Source organism: Ursus americanus, chromosome 14, assembly GCF_024610735.1.
Source record: "Ursus americanus isolate L20-20 chromosome 14, mUrsAme1.1.p, whole genome shotgun sequence".
Lineage (NCBI taxonomy): Eukaryota > Metazoa > Chordata > Mammalia > Carnivora > Ursidae > Ursus > Ursus americanus.
The window spans coordinates 45,389,615-45,406,057 of NC_142140.1; the positions used below are offsets into that span (position 1 = coordinate 45,389,615).

General features: G+C 54.7%; 2 protein-coding genes across 2 annotated transcripts in view; both read right to left on the bottom strand.

Annotated features, from left to right (window-relative positions):
* The window catches only part of AP1M1 (adaptor related protein complex 1 subunit mu 1), a 28,838-nt gene extending 20,590 nt beyond the window's left edge, over window positions 1-8,248 (bottom strand). Inside the window, exons 1-3 of the mRNA XM_045778551.2 lie at window positions 8,086-8,248; window positions 2,206-2,362; window positions 127-194 (exon numbers count right to left, since the gene is read on the bottom strand). Coding sequence (XP_045634507.1) covers window positions 127-194; window positions 2,206-2,362; window positions 8,086-8,127 — 267 coding nt within the window. The 5' untranslated portion in view covers window positions 8,128-8,248. The remainder of the gene's footprint in view (window positions 1-126; window positions 195-2,205; window positions 2,363-8,085) is intronic.
* Window positions 8,249-11,714: 3,466 nt separating this feature from the next.
* On the bottom strand, window positions 11,715-16,227 carry FAM32A (family with sequence similarity 32 member A). The gene is made up of 4 exons (XM_045778717.2): window positions 16,104-16,227; window positions 15,843-15,984; window positions 12,276-12,329; window positions 11,715-11,974 (listed from the first exon to the last, which is right to left on the bottom strand). Exons 1-4 carry the CDS (start codon window positions 16,175-16,177, stop codon window positions 11,906-11,908), a joined length of 339 nt encoding a protein of 112 aa, XP_045634673.1. The 5' UTR covers window positions 16,178-16,227; the 3' UTR covers window positions 11,715-11,905.
* Window positions 16,228-16,443: the final 216 nt, after the last annotated feature.

The following is a 16,443-nucleotide window of genomic DNA, read 5'->3' on the forward strand; positions in this document are numbered from 1 at the left end:
CACGGGGGTTCCCCCTTCCCATTTCCTGGGGTGCTAGCCCCAGAACTCCCTAGGGATGCTACAGCCCTCGGGTGGCTGGTGGGGGCGGAGGCACACAGCAGAGCCAGGGCGACGGGCTCAACTCACCTGTACCACCTTATAAAGGAAGGAGAACACCAGCGACACACATGCGTTCTTCTTGGACGTGGCAACCACTGCATGGTGGCCCCAGTTAAGGAGTGTTCAGAGGCCTGGGCTGCTGCCTTGCAGACCCCGATTCACTGCATGTCTTGGGAGGTCCCCCAAGGCCACTCTGGGCTCAGAACCTCCCTCAACCCAACCCTGAGCCTTCACTTGGCCTTCAGTGGGTCACTGAGCTTATGGTCTGAGCCAGGCCTGAGACATAGTCACCAGACATGGTCCCAGCCCCGAAGGAGTCCTCCATGACAGAGAGGCAGCAGGGGGCACAGAGAACCCACCCCAGCCGCCGGGTTGGGGGTGAGAGGAAGCCCTGAGGAGGTGATTAACTGAGCTGAGAGCCAAAGCCCAGGGTGGTGGTGGGGGTGCACCTGGGTGGGGTGAACAGGTCAGGGGAGGGAGGCAGCATGGCTCATTCTGGGAGCAGAAAGTAGAACCACAGTTGGTCCTTCCCCAAAGCCAATGGCTTATGTGATCCCCCTGAGGCCCAGGGCTCCGCAGCCAGGGCCAACGCTGCCTCAAGCCCTTCCTGCAAGCTTTGGCTCCTAAAGCAAATCTTTTTAATAGAATCCCCATTTTCTTACTCATTTGATGGGGACCTGACAGCGGATTCACTGAGGTGATGCGTGTGAGGTGTGTGGCACAGACTCTCCCTCCCAGTAGGGGAGGGTCCCTGCCTCACGGGGCCAGCGTGTGCTGGACACTTTCTGTTCCTGTCCCTAACGAGCCTCGACCCACTCAGGGAGGCTGGTTCCCCACTGCAGGCCCATGTGCTGTGCCCTGGACGTGTCCATTCATGACACGCCGGTGCCACCTGGCCCCTGGGGCTGAGCCGGGAGCTCCAGCCAAAAGGGATGGCAGGGCCCCTGTTCATCTCACTTCCTGCCTAGAGCGGGGGCCCAGGAAATGGATGCTGGGCCGGTCAAAGGAGTGCTGGCCTCTGTCCTCCAGCCTGGGACCACATGCCCTTCAGGAGCTTTCTAAGGAGGGACCATAGGCCCTCAAGCCTGGGCCCTGCTGGAACTGTCACCCAACACTGGAACTAGGGAGCAGGAAGTGGTGTTGGGCAGCAGCACCCAGACATTGCTGTCTCCTCCCTGGCTGCCCACACGTGAAACCGGGGCCCAACTGGAAACTGGTCAGACAGCTCCTGCTGAGCTCACACCACCGCCACCTCCACACCTGGGCAGCCACCGCCCAGACCCAGGGTGGCTTCACAGACGGCTAACTCCTGGGTTACAGGCCACCCGTGGTACTCCGCAGAGCTGCCCCCCAGGCCCTCCAGAGAGAGGGGGAAGGAGAAACAGGCTGCAGGAGCTGGACCTCAGGGAGCCAGACGAGAGTCACAGGCCAGCACCCATGCTGTAATGTGCACACAAGGCATGAGGGATGGGCGCATTAACATGCAGACTCTGACCCCAGCCTCCTCGCCCCCTCCCCACATCCGCTCCTGTTCCCCGCAGTCTGGCCTCTGCTCAGCAGCCAGAAACATTCAGAAAACGCAAATCTGACTTTTTGTCACCCCTCTGCCTAAAATCCTCCAAGGCCTTCCCATGACAGGTGACATCCTAGGAGACCGCTCAGTGTTGCTGACCACCTGGACCTCACTCCCACCACACGCCCCCTCTCCAGTGCTCTAGCCACCCCTACTGCAGCTTCCAGAATGAGCCTCTTTCCCTCTGCAGAGCCTTTGCCGGGCCCTATCGCTTCTGGTGTCTGCCTACGACTGCTCTGGAGAGTGGACACTTGGTCTTCCTGAGGTCTCTGGATGTTACCTCCTCAGGGAAGCCTTCCTGGATCCCCAGACTAGATGAGGTCCCCTGCCATACCCTCTCCTCTCCTAGCAACGATCGCACTTGCTCCTGTGTGCTCCCTGCTCCTCTCCTCAGGCCGCGGGCGGTCCGGGAGCGTGTGCGTGAGGCAGCCCCCGGCCAGGCGAGGCTGGGTACTGGCAGCTCCAGGTTGCCCGCGTGTGCCTGTGTGTGCGCGCACGCGGGAGGCCCCTGGGGCTCCCCCGCAAAGGGATACGATACAGATTGTTGTGCTTGATCCACATGAAGCGGACTCCCCCGTGGGCCAGGATGGGCGACAGCATCCCTTCCTCCTCCTTCTCCATCAGGATGGGCATGAAGTGCTCCACCTCCGACATGTCCACGTCACCGCGGTAATTCCGGCAGATGAGCACCTGGGCAGGGGTGGGGGAGGAGCGCCGCTTTCATTGTGAGCCCCACAGACCAGGGGCCTGGGGTGGGGAGGGGAGAACGCCAAGCGCCCTCGCTGCAGGGGCCCTAGTCACACCCCTGTCCATCAGAGACGCCATGCCAGGCCGATCTCTGTGGCCTAGGGCACTCCTCAAGGAGAGCATTCCCCCAAAGGGAACTCCGCAGGGGCCAACCGGCTGCTTTGCAGGAGAGGGGAATATGGGGCAACGGTCTAGGACTGAGTCAACCGGGAGATGCCAGGTTAAAACAACACCCTGTAGGCTCTTGCTGCAGACCTTTCCAGAGCTTTTCCCATGCTAACGCACCCCGCTCTTCTGCCTGTGTCAGGGTGCCCATTCAGGGGACACTGCTGAGAGTTCACGTCCACTAGAACACCCCTGGGGCCTAAGGAGGAGCCCCTCCTAGGGCGGCTTCTTCTTTCTTGCCCTTTCATAGTCCGTGGGTTAGGACATGCAGCATCTGGAAGCCCTGTCCGCTGCTCCCCGGGACTTACCATGGGACAAGCACAAAGTCTGGCAGGCTCTCACACAGGTAAACCTAGCTTCGGACCCAGCCATTCCTCTTTTAGATATTTACCCAAGAGAAACCAAACTGTACATCCACACAAAGACCCATATTCACTGCAGCACTATTGTCAACAGGTCCGGCTGGAGGGAGTGCCAATGTCCTCCAACAGGTGAGCGGAAATAAGAACTGTGCCCACCCGCAGCCCAGAAGGCTCCTCAACCACGAGCAGGAATGACCACCGACACGGGCGGCCGCACGAGGGACTCTCAGGACCCCCGGGCCAGGTGAGCAGCCAGACAACGGATAGCATAGCCCGTCCCATGGGATTCCACGTGCACAGAGCCCTCAGGAGTGGTTTTGCCAGGGGCGGCCCGGGGACGGGCTGGACCCAAGGGGTGGAAGCCTCGGGGATGGGGGTGATGGAGTGTGTGCATCCGGCTTCCTGGGTTCACACAATGATGGAACTCATCAAACAAATGCAGTCTGGTCTGCGTACGTTACCCCTCGCTGAAGGGACGAGGAGGAGTCCGTGGTTCTGCCAGGCCGCGTGAGGCTCTAGCTGAGACGGGCGCTCTGGGAGCGTGTGCAAGAGGCAGCCCCAGGCCAGGCCAGGCCGCGTACAGGCAGCAATCGCTTGCCGTGTGCTGCGGCCGCTCCCACAAGCCCAGGAGGATGGCAGCTGCAGGCCTCAGCGCCGCGCTGAGACGGGCCCCGCAGGGCGCCGGCCTCAGAGCCCCTAGTTCCACACCATTCACTCTCTTTGTTGTTTCAAGCCAGGACAGAGAGAGCAGCAGAGAAAGAGAGAGTCAAGACGAGAACCCCTTTCCTAGTGTCCCTTTCCTGGTCTGTGCCCTCTTCGTTCTGAGGTCCAGAAGGCCTTAGGGACGCAGCACTCAGCAGGTGAGCTCATGGGCACGTGGGCCAGACCCGGGCTAAGGGACTCCTGTGCGCCCCCTCAGACCCGCCTCGCTGGGAATATACACCGGCCCTACCACGAGGCGGGACTGTTACTGTTACCGAGACGCACCGTGATGTCCAGAAAGCTGGCGCCACCGGCCCGCAGTCACACAGCCAGCAAAGGGGAGTCCGGATTCTAACCAGTTCTCACCCCCTGCACAGCCCCTTCCGCTCCCTAAACATTGCTTTCCTGGGCTTCCCAAGGCCCATCTTCTTCCCCTAGTATACAATTTTGGGGGCTGCTGCTGGCAGGGAGTCCCAAAGCCCCCAGAATGCTCAAAGGAAAGAGCAGGGAGCAACTTATCTTGCTCACCTTCATCACCAGGGCTGCAAAGAGGCCCGCTCATCCAACAAGCAGGCGCTGTGTGGCCCTCTACCATATGCCATGCTGGGCCTGGGGACACAGAGGTGACAAAACAGAGTCCTGCACTCGGACACCTGCTTAGGAGGAACTGAGAGCCTCCCAACGGTGTGACCTTCAAACTGAGGTCTGAGGGGACGGGGGGATAGACGCAAAGGGACCAGGGTGGCTGAAGCCACGGGGTAGAGTCAGGGGTGCAGCCCATGGTGGGACCTAGATACACTGGTTAGGTGGAGTGAGGACAGCCTCAGAGCTTGGGCTGCAGGTCCCAGATGAGAGGACAAAGGCAGGAGACAGGACAGATCGAAGGGAGGTTAAAACCTCTACCCCTAAGGTTGTTCTTGACCCCCACAAGTCCTTCCCCACAAAAAAGCAAGAGGGGTCTTCTTAAGCAGAGCTCAAACTGGGATTCTCCCTGCTGAAATTGCTGTCTACCCCAGTCTCCCCTCATGCTGAAAACAAACTGCAAGTTGAACCCCATGGCAAACTGACTCTTCATGGCCCCACCAATATCTCTCTGTCCATCTTGTCCCCACCCCCACTTCCCCACCCCTAGGTCCCTCCATTCCAGCCATCCTGGTCCCCTAACCCCTCTCTGAGCCATCCACATCTATTCCTGTCTCAAGGCCTTCATACTTGCAGTTCCCTCTGCCCAGAATGCCCTGGCCTCTTCTAATTTCTCAAGCCTCACTTCAGATGGCACCTCCTCCAAGAAGTCTTCCTTGCTTGCCCTACCAGAGAGATCATATTCTGCCCCTCCCTACCCTAACTCCACTTTTCCTTCACTGCCCCCAACACTGCTGCACTATAATTTCTATCCTTTTTTATGGTCTGTCCCTTCTTCCAGAGTCTAACAGTCCCTGAGAACAGTGATCACTGCCATCTTGTTCACGACTATGTCCCAGCACCCACAATAGAACCTGACCCCAGTGGGTGCTCAGTGAATGTCTGTGGAGTGAACATGGGGGTGAGGAGATAGGAGGCCAGGATAATGCCCAGGTCTCCAATAAGGGCAGTCCCATGGATGACGGTGTCACTCATTGAGATGGGGAGAGAGAGCAGGTCTGGGGTGGCAGCAAATTCATTTTGGGAAATGCCAGGTTTGTGGTGGCTGTGGGACCTCCGAGGTGTCCCAGAGAACAATGGATCTCCAGATAAGTACTCTGCACTGTGGTACAAACTTGAGTCCCTGGCACAAGGACATGAATCAAAGCCTGTCCAAGGAGAGGGACAGCGCAGGTGGGATGCCTAGGCCTGAGCAGGAGGAGTCAACATCCAAGGGGAGGGGCCAAAAGATGATGACAGAAATGGGCAAAACAAGAGGAAGCAGCAATACAGAGGCCAATGGGAGCCCACTGAGGACGGTGGTATTGGTGTCAGAAGCTGTAGAGAAAGATAGATAAAGGCAAAGAAGTATCCATGGAGGGCAAAGAAGTATCCATGGAGGGCTTTCTAGCAGCTAAATGTGGCCATGCTGGTTTCCTTGGTGATCAGAGGTTCTGGCTGGCAGACAGACGTGTGGTCATGAATTTCTTAACGTGCCATTACCTTACTTTTTATTAAATACAGTGTGCACAAAAGGTCCTTTTAAAACCTGAGGTCCATGGGGAATGGAGTAATAAACAGAACGATGGTTGTTGAGGACAGGAGGCCAGCCCATGACTGTCCTGAGAGCTTCCTGAAGGGCAGGTCTGGTCATGCTCCTTCCAGGCTACAATTGCCTCTGGTGGCTCCTCCTTCTTGGGATCACAATGGTCCCCTCTGTTCCTCATTCCCATCTGGACGTCCTCAACCACCCATGGCTGTGCTGGTGCCATCCTCCAGGCTCCAGCATTACCCAGGGCTTCTAGCTCACCAGCCCCAGCCGGCTGCCCCGGACCCCTCAGGCCAACTGCGATGCCTCCTTGTCCACCTGACGGTCACTTGGTTCCAGCTCTGGCACCTCCCTCCTCCAGGAAGCCTTCTGTAACTACTTCTCCTTCTGCAGCCAAAGCTGAGGTTAGCATCTATATTACCTGGGGCTGTGTCCATGCCCTTGCAAGCTACCTAGATGGGCTCCATCAGCTTCCCTGTGCTTCCCCTGCTAGACCTCGAGGCCATGGGTGGTGCTAGCCTGTCTCAAACGTCCGCTCAGAAAGTTTGCACAATAACACCATAACGAGCCTGCGTGAGCAGTGAGGAAAACAAGGCTCAGAGAGGAGAAGGTACTAGCCTGCGGTCACACAGCTGAGCAGCAGAGATGGGTTTTGAACTTAGCCCTAAATGCAGTCATGATGAGATAGTCAGCACCAGGCTTGGTGCATGTAGGTGCTCATTAAATGTCTGCTGAAGGAATGAGAGATCTGAGATAAAGCAGCCTTTGGGAACCCTGGGGACACAGGGGACAGTGTGGAAGAAAGATACGTGCTACAAAGACTCTAGGAACACTGCACCCATCCAGCCCCTGGTGTGCCCTGTGTTTTCCCTTGCCTGAGGGCTGGGGAAGGGAGTCCAGAACTGGGCCTCACTAGCTGTTGACTTTGGGTGGCACCCAGGGCAGGCGACCCACTCAAGGGACTCTCGGAAAGTGCTACAGCGGGGTACTCTGGGAGGAGGGCAGGAAGGGATAGCCACTTCACCTCTTCACTCCCCACTGCTTCTTTTTTTGTAGTTTCCATTTCTTTCATTTCTTTTTTTATTATAATAATTTTTATTATGTTATGTTAGTCGCCATACAGTATATCCTTAGTTTTGATGTAATGTTCCATGATTCATTATTTGCATATAACACTGCTTCTGAGCTAACTCCTGCCTGCCCCCCTTGGCCCAAGGCCCACCTATCTTCCAGTGATCCTGTTTAGCATTGCTGGTACTGTCCCTGTTACTTCCACATGCTAGAGGCCAATACTCACTTGCCTTCTAGCCAGGACAGACTTGGGGGAAGGCAGCAGCCCACCTGGAAAGGCTTTGAGATCCCTCCTTTAAGTTTTCCCAGCACCCCCTGGGAAAGGCACCTGGGTCCTAGTCATATGCATATCTTCCCTTCAGGTCTCAGCCAGATTTGTCACTCCCTCCCGGAAGCCCTCCCTGACCCCCAGCCCAGGCATAGTCTCCTATTACATCCTCACTGCTTCATCATGGCAACTGACATTGATTTGTGCTTTCTGAGATCAGTGTCCCTTTCTCCCACCACACTGAGCTCCAGAAGGACTCTGATTTTGCTTACCAAAGGCAGCCCAAGACTAAGCACCACGCAGGGCACTCAGTAGGTGCTCCCCAAATATTAGCTAACTCCTAGACATAACGTTCTGTGGCTGGTGTGACCTTGGGCAGGTTGTGCGTCTCTCTGTGCCTCAGTTTCTCCCTCTGTAAAATGGCCCTCCCACCACCCATTTGACTTAATCCTGTAACTCGGTGTCACGCAGAACGTTGAGAAATTCATGCAGGGACTTGCAAAGAGAAATCGTCGGATAAAGAGGGCGGGACTGGACCGAGGGCACACTGTCCCCGACACGCCTCACCACCTCTGACCAAGGGTCGCACAGCCCCTGAGCGCCAGTCCTGGCTTCGAAGCCGGCTGCGGCCCGCCCTCCCCGCTGCCTCGGGTTCCCCGATGTCCCCACAGAGGCTTGAGCACCCGACCCACAGTGGGAGAGGGCCGTGCAGCTGTGTTACCTAGTAACAGGGCGGGGCTCCCGAATCGAAGCCCCCGCCCAGTTACCTAGCAATAGGGTGCGGCCCTCAGGTGAGGTCCACCAGCCTCCTTGCCTAAGACTAGGGTGGGTCCCATTGGCGGGTTACCTAGCAACAGGGTGGGTCCCCCCAGGGGGGCGAGGCCCCACCGGTTGCCTGGCAACGGGGAGGGTGGAGAGCCACATGTACCTTGCCCTTTAGGTCCAGCACGTAGACGGCGCTGGCTGACATGACGGCTGCGGGAAGCCTCGGCAGCTGCCGAGGGCGGCGGCGGCGGCAGGGACTGCCGGGCGTTGAGCAAGGCCGGGCGCGCCCCGCGACAGTTCGCCTCCACTTCCGGTCCGGGGAGCCGCGCGCGGACCGTTATGTCCGGTCGGGGAGGGGCTGCCAGAAAGGCGCAGGCGCGAGGCAGAGTGCGCGCAGGCTCAGTACGCCCGATGTGACCTTATTTCCCCGCTCCTGCCTCAAGCATCCCGGAAGTAAGGCCCGCAGGGGCGGGGCCGAGCGGGGCCGGGCGGGGCCAACTGAAGCTGGGCACTTTCCAGCTGCCAGGCGGGGCCAGGAGGCCAGGGCAGCTGGAAACCCCGCCCCGCCTCCGTGGGCCAAGTGAGATTGATAGACCGGTGGTGGAACCCACCTTGGGCCCAGTCCCATGAAACTCACAGTCTGGTGGGGAGGTCTTAGAACAAATATAGTTACCAATTGTGATACGCTTTGCAGGGGAAGGGGAAGGTGGTGGTTACTTGGAAAGAGGCCAAACTCTCTGAACGGCAATCAAGTCTTACCAACAAGTCACTACTTGTCACCTGTCAGTGTCAACATTCGTCAGTGCCTGTTTATTGCCTGGAATGATCTGAAAACCACGCCCTACCAAACCTTGGTGAAAAGCACTTCTCTCATTTCTGTAGTTAATGACCGCAGTGGGTGATGCAAATTGTGACCCCTGATCAATCGAGTATCTCATTGCTTTTATGAACACTCAGGCTGTGGAGAAATGCCTGCATTTTGTCCTAGTGAACCATCACAGTGCTCTGGGGACCCCAACCCTGCAGCATCAGGACCATTCACTCAGGCTGCCTGCCTCTGACTTTTGATCTTCCCTCCTTTTTCCTTTGGGGTTTTGAAAGATGGATTTTGCAATATATCCTCCGCTTAGGATAGAGATGAATTCCAAGAAATTCCAGAGGAGAAAACTGGAATATTTAAAGACTACTAAGTAACTCCTGGGCTGGAAGCATTCTTTCACAAAACATCTGGAGAGGTACTTAAGTGGCTCAGTCGGTTGGGCGTCTGCCTTCAGCTCAGGTCATGATCCTCGGATCCTGGAATTGAGCTCCATGTAGGGCTCCTTGCTTGGCGGGGTGCCTGCTTCTCCCTCTGCCTCTGCTTCTGCCTACTGCTCCCCCTGCTTGTGCTGTTAAATAAATAAATCTTAAAAAAAAAAAAACACAGCAACAAACATCTGGGAGACAGTTTTTGACAATTGTCTTGTACAGTATGCTATTATACGTAGCCTCATAGTTTGCCAAAAACATTTCAACGTTTTAGGAAGACATGTCTTTTGAAAATTACAAAATTATACACTTCACTAAAAAAAAAAAACCCTACAGAAATGCCAAAAAGTGTAAGACCAAAAAAATAAATAACGACCCAGAAGAAGTGACCCCTCTCATTACGGAGCATTTCCTTTCAGGCTTGCTCTAGGCAATATTTAGATGTTTAAAATCAGCATGGGGGGCAGAGCTGGGAGGAACAGATTGGACAAAAGTCTTCTGAAGAAACAAGACTCCCAAGTGCCAAGAGCAACATCACAGTAAACACTGTTTACATAAATTACTCGTACCCTCCTTTCTCCATGTGTGTGGGGGGATTCAAGTCACCATACTTGGCTTTTTTTTTTTTTTAAGATTTTTATTTATTTATTTGACAGAGACAGCAAGAGAGGGAACACAAGCAAGGGGAGTGTGAGAGGGAGAAGCAGGCTTCCTGCCGAGCAGGGAGCCTGATGCGGGGCTTGATCCAGGACCCCGGGATCATGAGCTGAGCCGAAGGCAGACGCTTAACGGCTGAGCCACCCAGACGCCCCCTACCCCCGGCATTAACACTTAATGTACAAGCCAGATTTGACCTCTGCACCATCTCAGAAAAGACCAGACCCATTGTGGTAGACCAGGGTTTCTCAAACTTTGCTGCCTATTAGGGTTACCTGAGAAGCCCTGAAACATCTCAGTGACTGAACCCCACCCTAGGCAGCATCAGTGGTTCTTAATGCTCCCAGAAGAGTCTAACATCCACAAGGGTTCAAGAAATGTTGTGGTAGACTTAACAGTGATGGCCTGAATCAACCACATCTCCCGGTGTCTGTGCCCGTGGAGTTCTCTCCCTGACTGGGTTTGGCAACGTGGCTTGTGTTGGCCAATGGAATAGACCACACAGAGATTCTGAAGGAGTAGCTGCCACCTTAGACTTTCTGGCCACAGGCAAGCCAACACAGCTACACAAGTGAACTGCACCACATGGCATAGAACCATCCAGCCCAGCAGTCGACCCACAGAAGAGAAACCCTGCTGTTTTAAGTCATTTGGCTTTAGACTGGGTAGGCAGAGAGATGGAGTATGTAACTTCCAGCATACCGACGATGGCTTTTCACAGCTCCCATCAGGCTCACAAACCCCAGCTGCTGGCTCATGGATGGAAAAGACCTCCAAGGGCCTTTTCGCTAGGCAGTGGGGGAACCTGCCCCAAAGAGCCACTACTAATGAATGAGTGGGCTCTCAGGGGGGCTGCAAGCCACAGGTGGAAAAACACGTCACCTAATTTCTTCCAAGTTGAGGGTGAATGGTCACTTTGCAGTATGCACATTCCACATGTGCAATAAATCCAAAAGCAGCGTTTCTAGTGATAATCAAACCGCTTATAACGGATGAAGACACTCAGACTTCTGTTTAATAACTATTTTTTCCTTTATTTTGTGCACAGGTGACAGCCCCAAACCCAATACTTGCTTTTTCTCTTTTGACTTTGCTATTCTGTCCCTACCTAGGTCCACAGAGTCTTCCTCCCAGTAGTACATGCAGCTTGAGCCGCAGCAGGTAGGTACACGTAGGTCCTCAGAGATCACGGCTCTCCAGCACCAAGACCTGGGTCCTCCCCTTTGACTGCACTGTCTGTACTGGGCTCTGCCCAGGTCCCGTCACCCCTGACGTGTCCTTAGGCCAGAAAGACCAAGTGGGCTACATGGTATGTGCCAACTCTGAATAAACCCAGGGGATGCTTAGAGCCTAAGGTTGAGGGTAGTGAGGCCAGCTGTGTTGGGGTTCCATTAGAAAGGGATGCCGTGCTTGATTAGCGACGTCTGCCACGGCAACACCCTCTTGACATGTCTGGAATGGAGACACTAGAGGAAGAGGCTGCATGCTGGCCACAGGCTCAGACAGGGACCAGGAGGGCATTCCATCCGCTTTCCAGGCTGCATTGTCTCACACCAGGTGGCTAGGGAGGCCTTCTGAAGTCCATGAAGGTAAAGTGGCTTCCCTAGGCTCTGGAAGGAACAGCCTACGCCCCAAGCTAGAGGGAACCTGGGAGGACAGCTCACGCAGGGCCCTGTGGGGTCTGCAAGTTGCAGGCCGTGCCGGCATTAGCTCCTTATCTTGTTTTATCCAGGGCAAGAGAGCTGGTGGACTATCAGAGTTAGATGCAACTTGGGGGTAAAGACACTTTTCTGTGACACACAGAGATCCTTAATCTCTGGATAAACTTGCAAAAATGTCCAGCCCAGACTTAAAAGGTTTATCTTCTACGCTACTGACCAACCAAAATAGAGTAAAAGGACAGTCTTACTTTAATCCAGTTCCAGAAAGAGGGCACACTGCTTTGGAAAGCACTTGTCTCAGCAGAAGATGCAAAAGTATGTGTAAAAGAATGTTTCTAGAAAATACCAAAGGCACCAAACAGAGCCCCAACTTTGCCTTCCACTTCTTGATGCCACTCCGTACCCTGGATGGGGAGGCTACTTCGTCCAGCTGACTTTGGGAATGTCGTAGTGCTCCGTGAGGGTGTCCAGGTGTCTGTTGAAGTCCTGGGAAAGCCGAGAAGAAAACCCACATCAGCACAGTCTCAGACAGGGCACCAGGATTGTGTGGCACTGCCCACTCCCACTTCTCCACATCTTGCCTCTCCTCCATGGGCCCCCTCCTCTCAAAGCCACCCGGCCCTGAACCCTGGGCTTATCTTTAAATGACCCTGGGGAGGTATCACTTCTGTTGGGTACCCCACTCCCCACCCCAACACTCCAGGGGCTCCCTCTGCCAGGCTCCTAGCCTCTGGGCCCAGCTGGGGCCCGACATAGCCTGGTCTTCCCCACTGGGCATGTAAGTTACCTCCACTCTCTGCTTGTGGGTTTTGGATGCTTTCTTCAGGATCCTTTCCATTTGCTGAAGAGAGGAGAGAAATGGAGGTGAGTTCACACACTTGACACAGCCCAGGCCAGCATGGGGTGGAAGACAGAAGCCCCCACCAGCTTGCTCTTACACCCAGCACGGCTGGAGGTCTCAGGGTATATATCTTGTCCCCCCTTAACTCTACTCAGGCTGGTCCGACAGGGACGCCTGGCCACAACATGTCCCACCAGGACCGCAGGCCAGCTGCCCTTCGGTCAGAGTGGCAAGGAATGTACTAGGCCTGACGTGAGTAGACTGCTGGGAGCTGTATGTGTGCTTCCTGCATCCCTGGGCAACAGACTGCATCCCCATTTTGCAGAAGAAATTTCAGATGGGGTTTGAAGAAGGATGAAAAATGAAGAAGGCAAAGGGCCCAACACATCGTAGGAGCTCAAGGGAGTAGGTGCTGGTGACCCAGTGCCACGAGGGCTCCGAGATCCACATCACCCTGATGAGTGCGACTGTGGCATGTGTATCCTGCCCCACCATGACGTGCCCCACTCTTCATTCCCAACACCGGACGGGACCTAGTAAGCTAAGAGCACAGGACGCAGAGCCAGACGAACCTGGGGCTGCACTTGGCTCTACGTTTACTGACTGGGTGACTATGGCAGACCTTGACGCCCCCTCCCCGCCATGACCCATGCTGCCTGGTATTGGTGCCCTAGTGCAGTTCTCTGCCACAATGACTCTGGGCTAGCCCTGTGACTCAGTTTACTTAACAGAATGCAGTGCCAGTGTTGGGCTGAAGCCATAAGACCCGGCAGCCTTTGGCTTTGTGTTCTTGGAAGCTAGAACTATGCAGGAAGTCTGATGACCTTACTGGAAAGAAAGGACCTGGAGAATGAGATGACACTTGGGGAGAGAGGCCACGGGGAGGAGCAAGAAGGCATCAGACATGTGATGGTGAAGCTGTCTTGGACGTCCTAGCTCAGTTGGGCCTCCAACCCCAGCTGCCATCTGACTGCACAGACTCCAAGTGAGGCAAACAGGAGAACTATCCAGGTAAGCCAAGTCAACCCACAGGTGGGTTAGCCCATCTGTCAGCCACCACCTGGCTGCTCCTCGCTGTCCCTCATCTCATTTGCTGCTCTATCTTCCTCTGCCTCCAGCTGGCTCCCACCCGGCTGACCCTGCCTTCCCATCCCTGCCTCTCTTCCTGCTGCTGTGAGCCCCTGGGAGGCCTGTGCCTCCTCACAAGAGGCCACACTGACTTGACCAGCTGCCACCAATGCCGAGCACTTGGTAGGGCTCTGCCTCCCCTCTCCCCCCTCCATGTATCAAGTTCACAGGGTGTCTTGGGTGCTGTCACCACCCCCACTTCACAAACAAAAATGAGGACCAGCCTGCAGAGTGGGTGATGGGGCTGGAGATGCCAAGCCCTAACCCTTCAGGCTGGGTCCCTGCTCCATGGGCCCTTCTTCTAAGAACTGTCCAGCCTTCGTGCTCTCTGTGCTCAATCAAACACCCTTCCACAAGGGAATCCATATTTCCCAATTCCGCCTACCTTTGCCCACACTTTCCCCCGTGTCTCTCCTGGTTCAAAACAAAACCCACAGCAGTACTTCCAGTTTTCAATAGCAACAACAAAAAAAACCCCCTTGACCTTCCACCACCCTCCAGCTACAGGTTCATTTCTGTTCCTCTCGATAGATCTCCCAAAAGTGATTTCTGCATCTTGTCTCCACCTCTGCTTTTCCTTGTCCTCCCTTGGATCCCCTCTAATCAGCCTCTCTTCCCCCTCATTCCAAAAGCCAATTAAGGGCTCTTGGTACTCACCCCACAAGACCCCTTGGCAGCATGACACTGTTGATCACTTCTTCCTTCTTAAAACGCGTTCTCCACTCAGCTCCTAAGGGCACACTTTCCTGGTTGTCCTCCTTCCTGTGATCCTTCCCTTTGCAATTTCAGATCCTAGACCTCATCTCTATCACTGTGCCTCATCAGAGGCTCTCATCCAGTCCCACAGCAATCCCAGAACGTTTGCAGGAGAGGCCCAGACCTCTCCTCCAAACTGTGGATTCAGATACCAAACTATTCACAAAAATTCTCCATTTGAACTTCTAATAGCCATTCAAACATTCAAGCGTTCTCTAAAGCCAAGGTCTTGACGCCCCGCTTTAGAAGTCTGCTCTATCTGCTGTCCTTCCTACTGCAGTAAATAGCATCTTCATTTAGCCAGCATCTCCCACCAAAAATCTTGGTCATTCCTCATTTCCCAGTCCACACCCAATTCATCAACTAATCCTGCTGTTCTTGCTCCAAAATCAATCCCAACCCTGATACCTTCCATTGCTTCCACTATCACTGTCCTATTCTGAGCCACTGTTATTAGTCGCCTGATGGGTACTCTCCCCTATCCCACTTCCACTCCAGGAGTAACATCCCAGCGCAGCCTGGGACTATAACCTCAGAGAAGGAACTTACGTGCATTCACTTGTTAAATTCTCACCACAAATCTGTTAGGTAGGGACTTCAGCCCCACTCTACAGGCGAAGAAAGAGGCAAGGGAGGTTAACCAACCTGCCCAGAGTTACACCACCACCAAGATGCGGTAGAGACAGAATGGAACCCTGGTTGGTCTTGTTGAAGCCAGTGAGTCTCACCTTTTTTTTTTTTTTTTTTTTTTAATGACTCAATTAAGCTTGAGAGTGATGAGTTAACTCTTCCTGATGTTACTGGACAAATCACCCAGATCAGGGTTAGAGTTTCTCAGCCTAGACACTTGACATTTTGGGCCAGATCATTTGCCGGGGGGGGGGGGGGGGGGGGAGTGCTGTCTTGATTACTGTAGAATGTTGAGCAACATCCCTGGCCTGATCCCATTAGATGTCAGTAGCACTACTCCCCACCCCCACCAGCACACCCTGAAGTTTTAACTAACAGAAATGTCCTTAACCACTGCCAAATGTCTTCTTGGGAATGGATGTAGGATACAGATACAACTTATTTGAATCTGCTAAACAAAGTCATCATGGAAACAGACTATGGAAACTTATAGCCGGGTGCATGACCATTTAATATCAAGAACTAACATCAATTGAGCACTGACTTTATGCCAGACCGAGTGCCAAATGCTTTATCTGCATGACTTTATCTAAAGTTCCCATCCCTTTTAGAAGAAAGCACTATCCTGATCCCTAGAGATAAGTAAACTGAGGCAGAAAGAAGATAAGTCATTAGCCCCGTTGTCACTGGGCAACCGAGAAACTGCGCTGGAATCCAAATCCGGTCCCCAGCTCTGGCCTTTCAACGCCAGTCCAGGCTTTCTCCTCTGCCATCCACTCTGGCCAGAGGAGCTTCCTGTCCTCGGATCTCCCCCAACCGTGGACTCTTCCTCACCCACGTAGCATCATCCCGGAATCGAGATCTCTCTGACCGCTCACCATCCCTCCGAGAGACCCGGGGCTGACCCCAATTTCAAGTCGCCCGGCCCTGCCTCTCCATCCACTTCCGGAGACCCAGACCTGCTGCGCGGGGTATCCCCAGCTTCCCCATCTGCCTTACCCGCTTCTCCTGCATCTTTTCGAAGGCCGCCTGGGCCGGGGTTCGCTTGTCCAGGCCGCGCCGCTTCTCCTCCTCGTTCTTTTTGCTCGTTCCCATCGCTTCCAGGAGTTTCGCCTTGTCTTTGTCCTTCTTTTTCTTCTTCCTGGGAGGGGAGAAGCGGGGAGAGAAGGTGAGGGAGCATCAGGGAGCAAGAGTTCGGGGACTCTAGAAGAGGCTTAAGGGGGCAGAAGACAAGCCTTTGCGGTGCTTTCGGGGACTCACCGCTTGGTGACGCCGAGCTCTGCAACGCCTTTTAATTTCAGGGGCCCCTTTTGAACCTGCTCGTAGGCAGCCATGATGCCCCTTGCAGTTCGGTAGGTAAACTGCCACACTTCCTGTTTGAGTACATCAGTTACGTCGGAATGCCCGCCTCACTTCGTCTTGATTGGTTGAGCTAGGAGCTGCGCCTGCGCTCTCGGCATCTGGCTCTGGACCACCCTTTCCGGTTATAGGTGGTGCCTGGAGCGTCGGACTGGAACTCCTCTTTTGCATCCAGTCTCCTGCCGCACTTCCGGCTTGACGCCCACTTTGGGTTTCTCCAGGCTTGGGCTCCATGGATCAG

Excerpts from the sequence above, each read along its gene's own strand:
- FAM32A (XM_045778717.2), bottom strand. The coding sequence starts at position 16,177 with ATGGCTGCCTACGAGCAGGTTCAAAAGGGGCCCCTGAAATTAAAAGGC. Across the intron at positions 12,330-15,842 it reads AAAAGATGCAGGAGAAGCGG|CAAATGGAAAGGATCCTGAA; the intron begins GTAAGGCAGATG and ends TCCTCTCTTCAG. Across the intron at positions 11,975-12,275 it reads CCCACAAGCAGAGAGTGGAG|GACTTCAACAGACACCTGGA; the intron begins GTAACTTACATG and ends CGGCTTTCCCAG.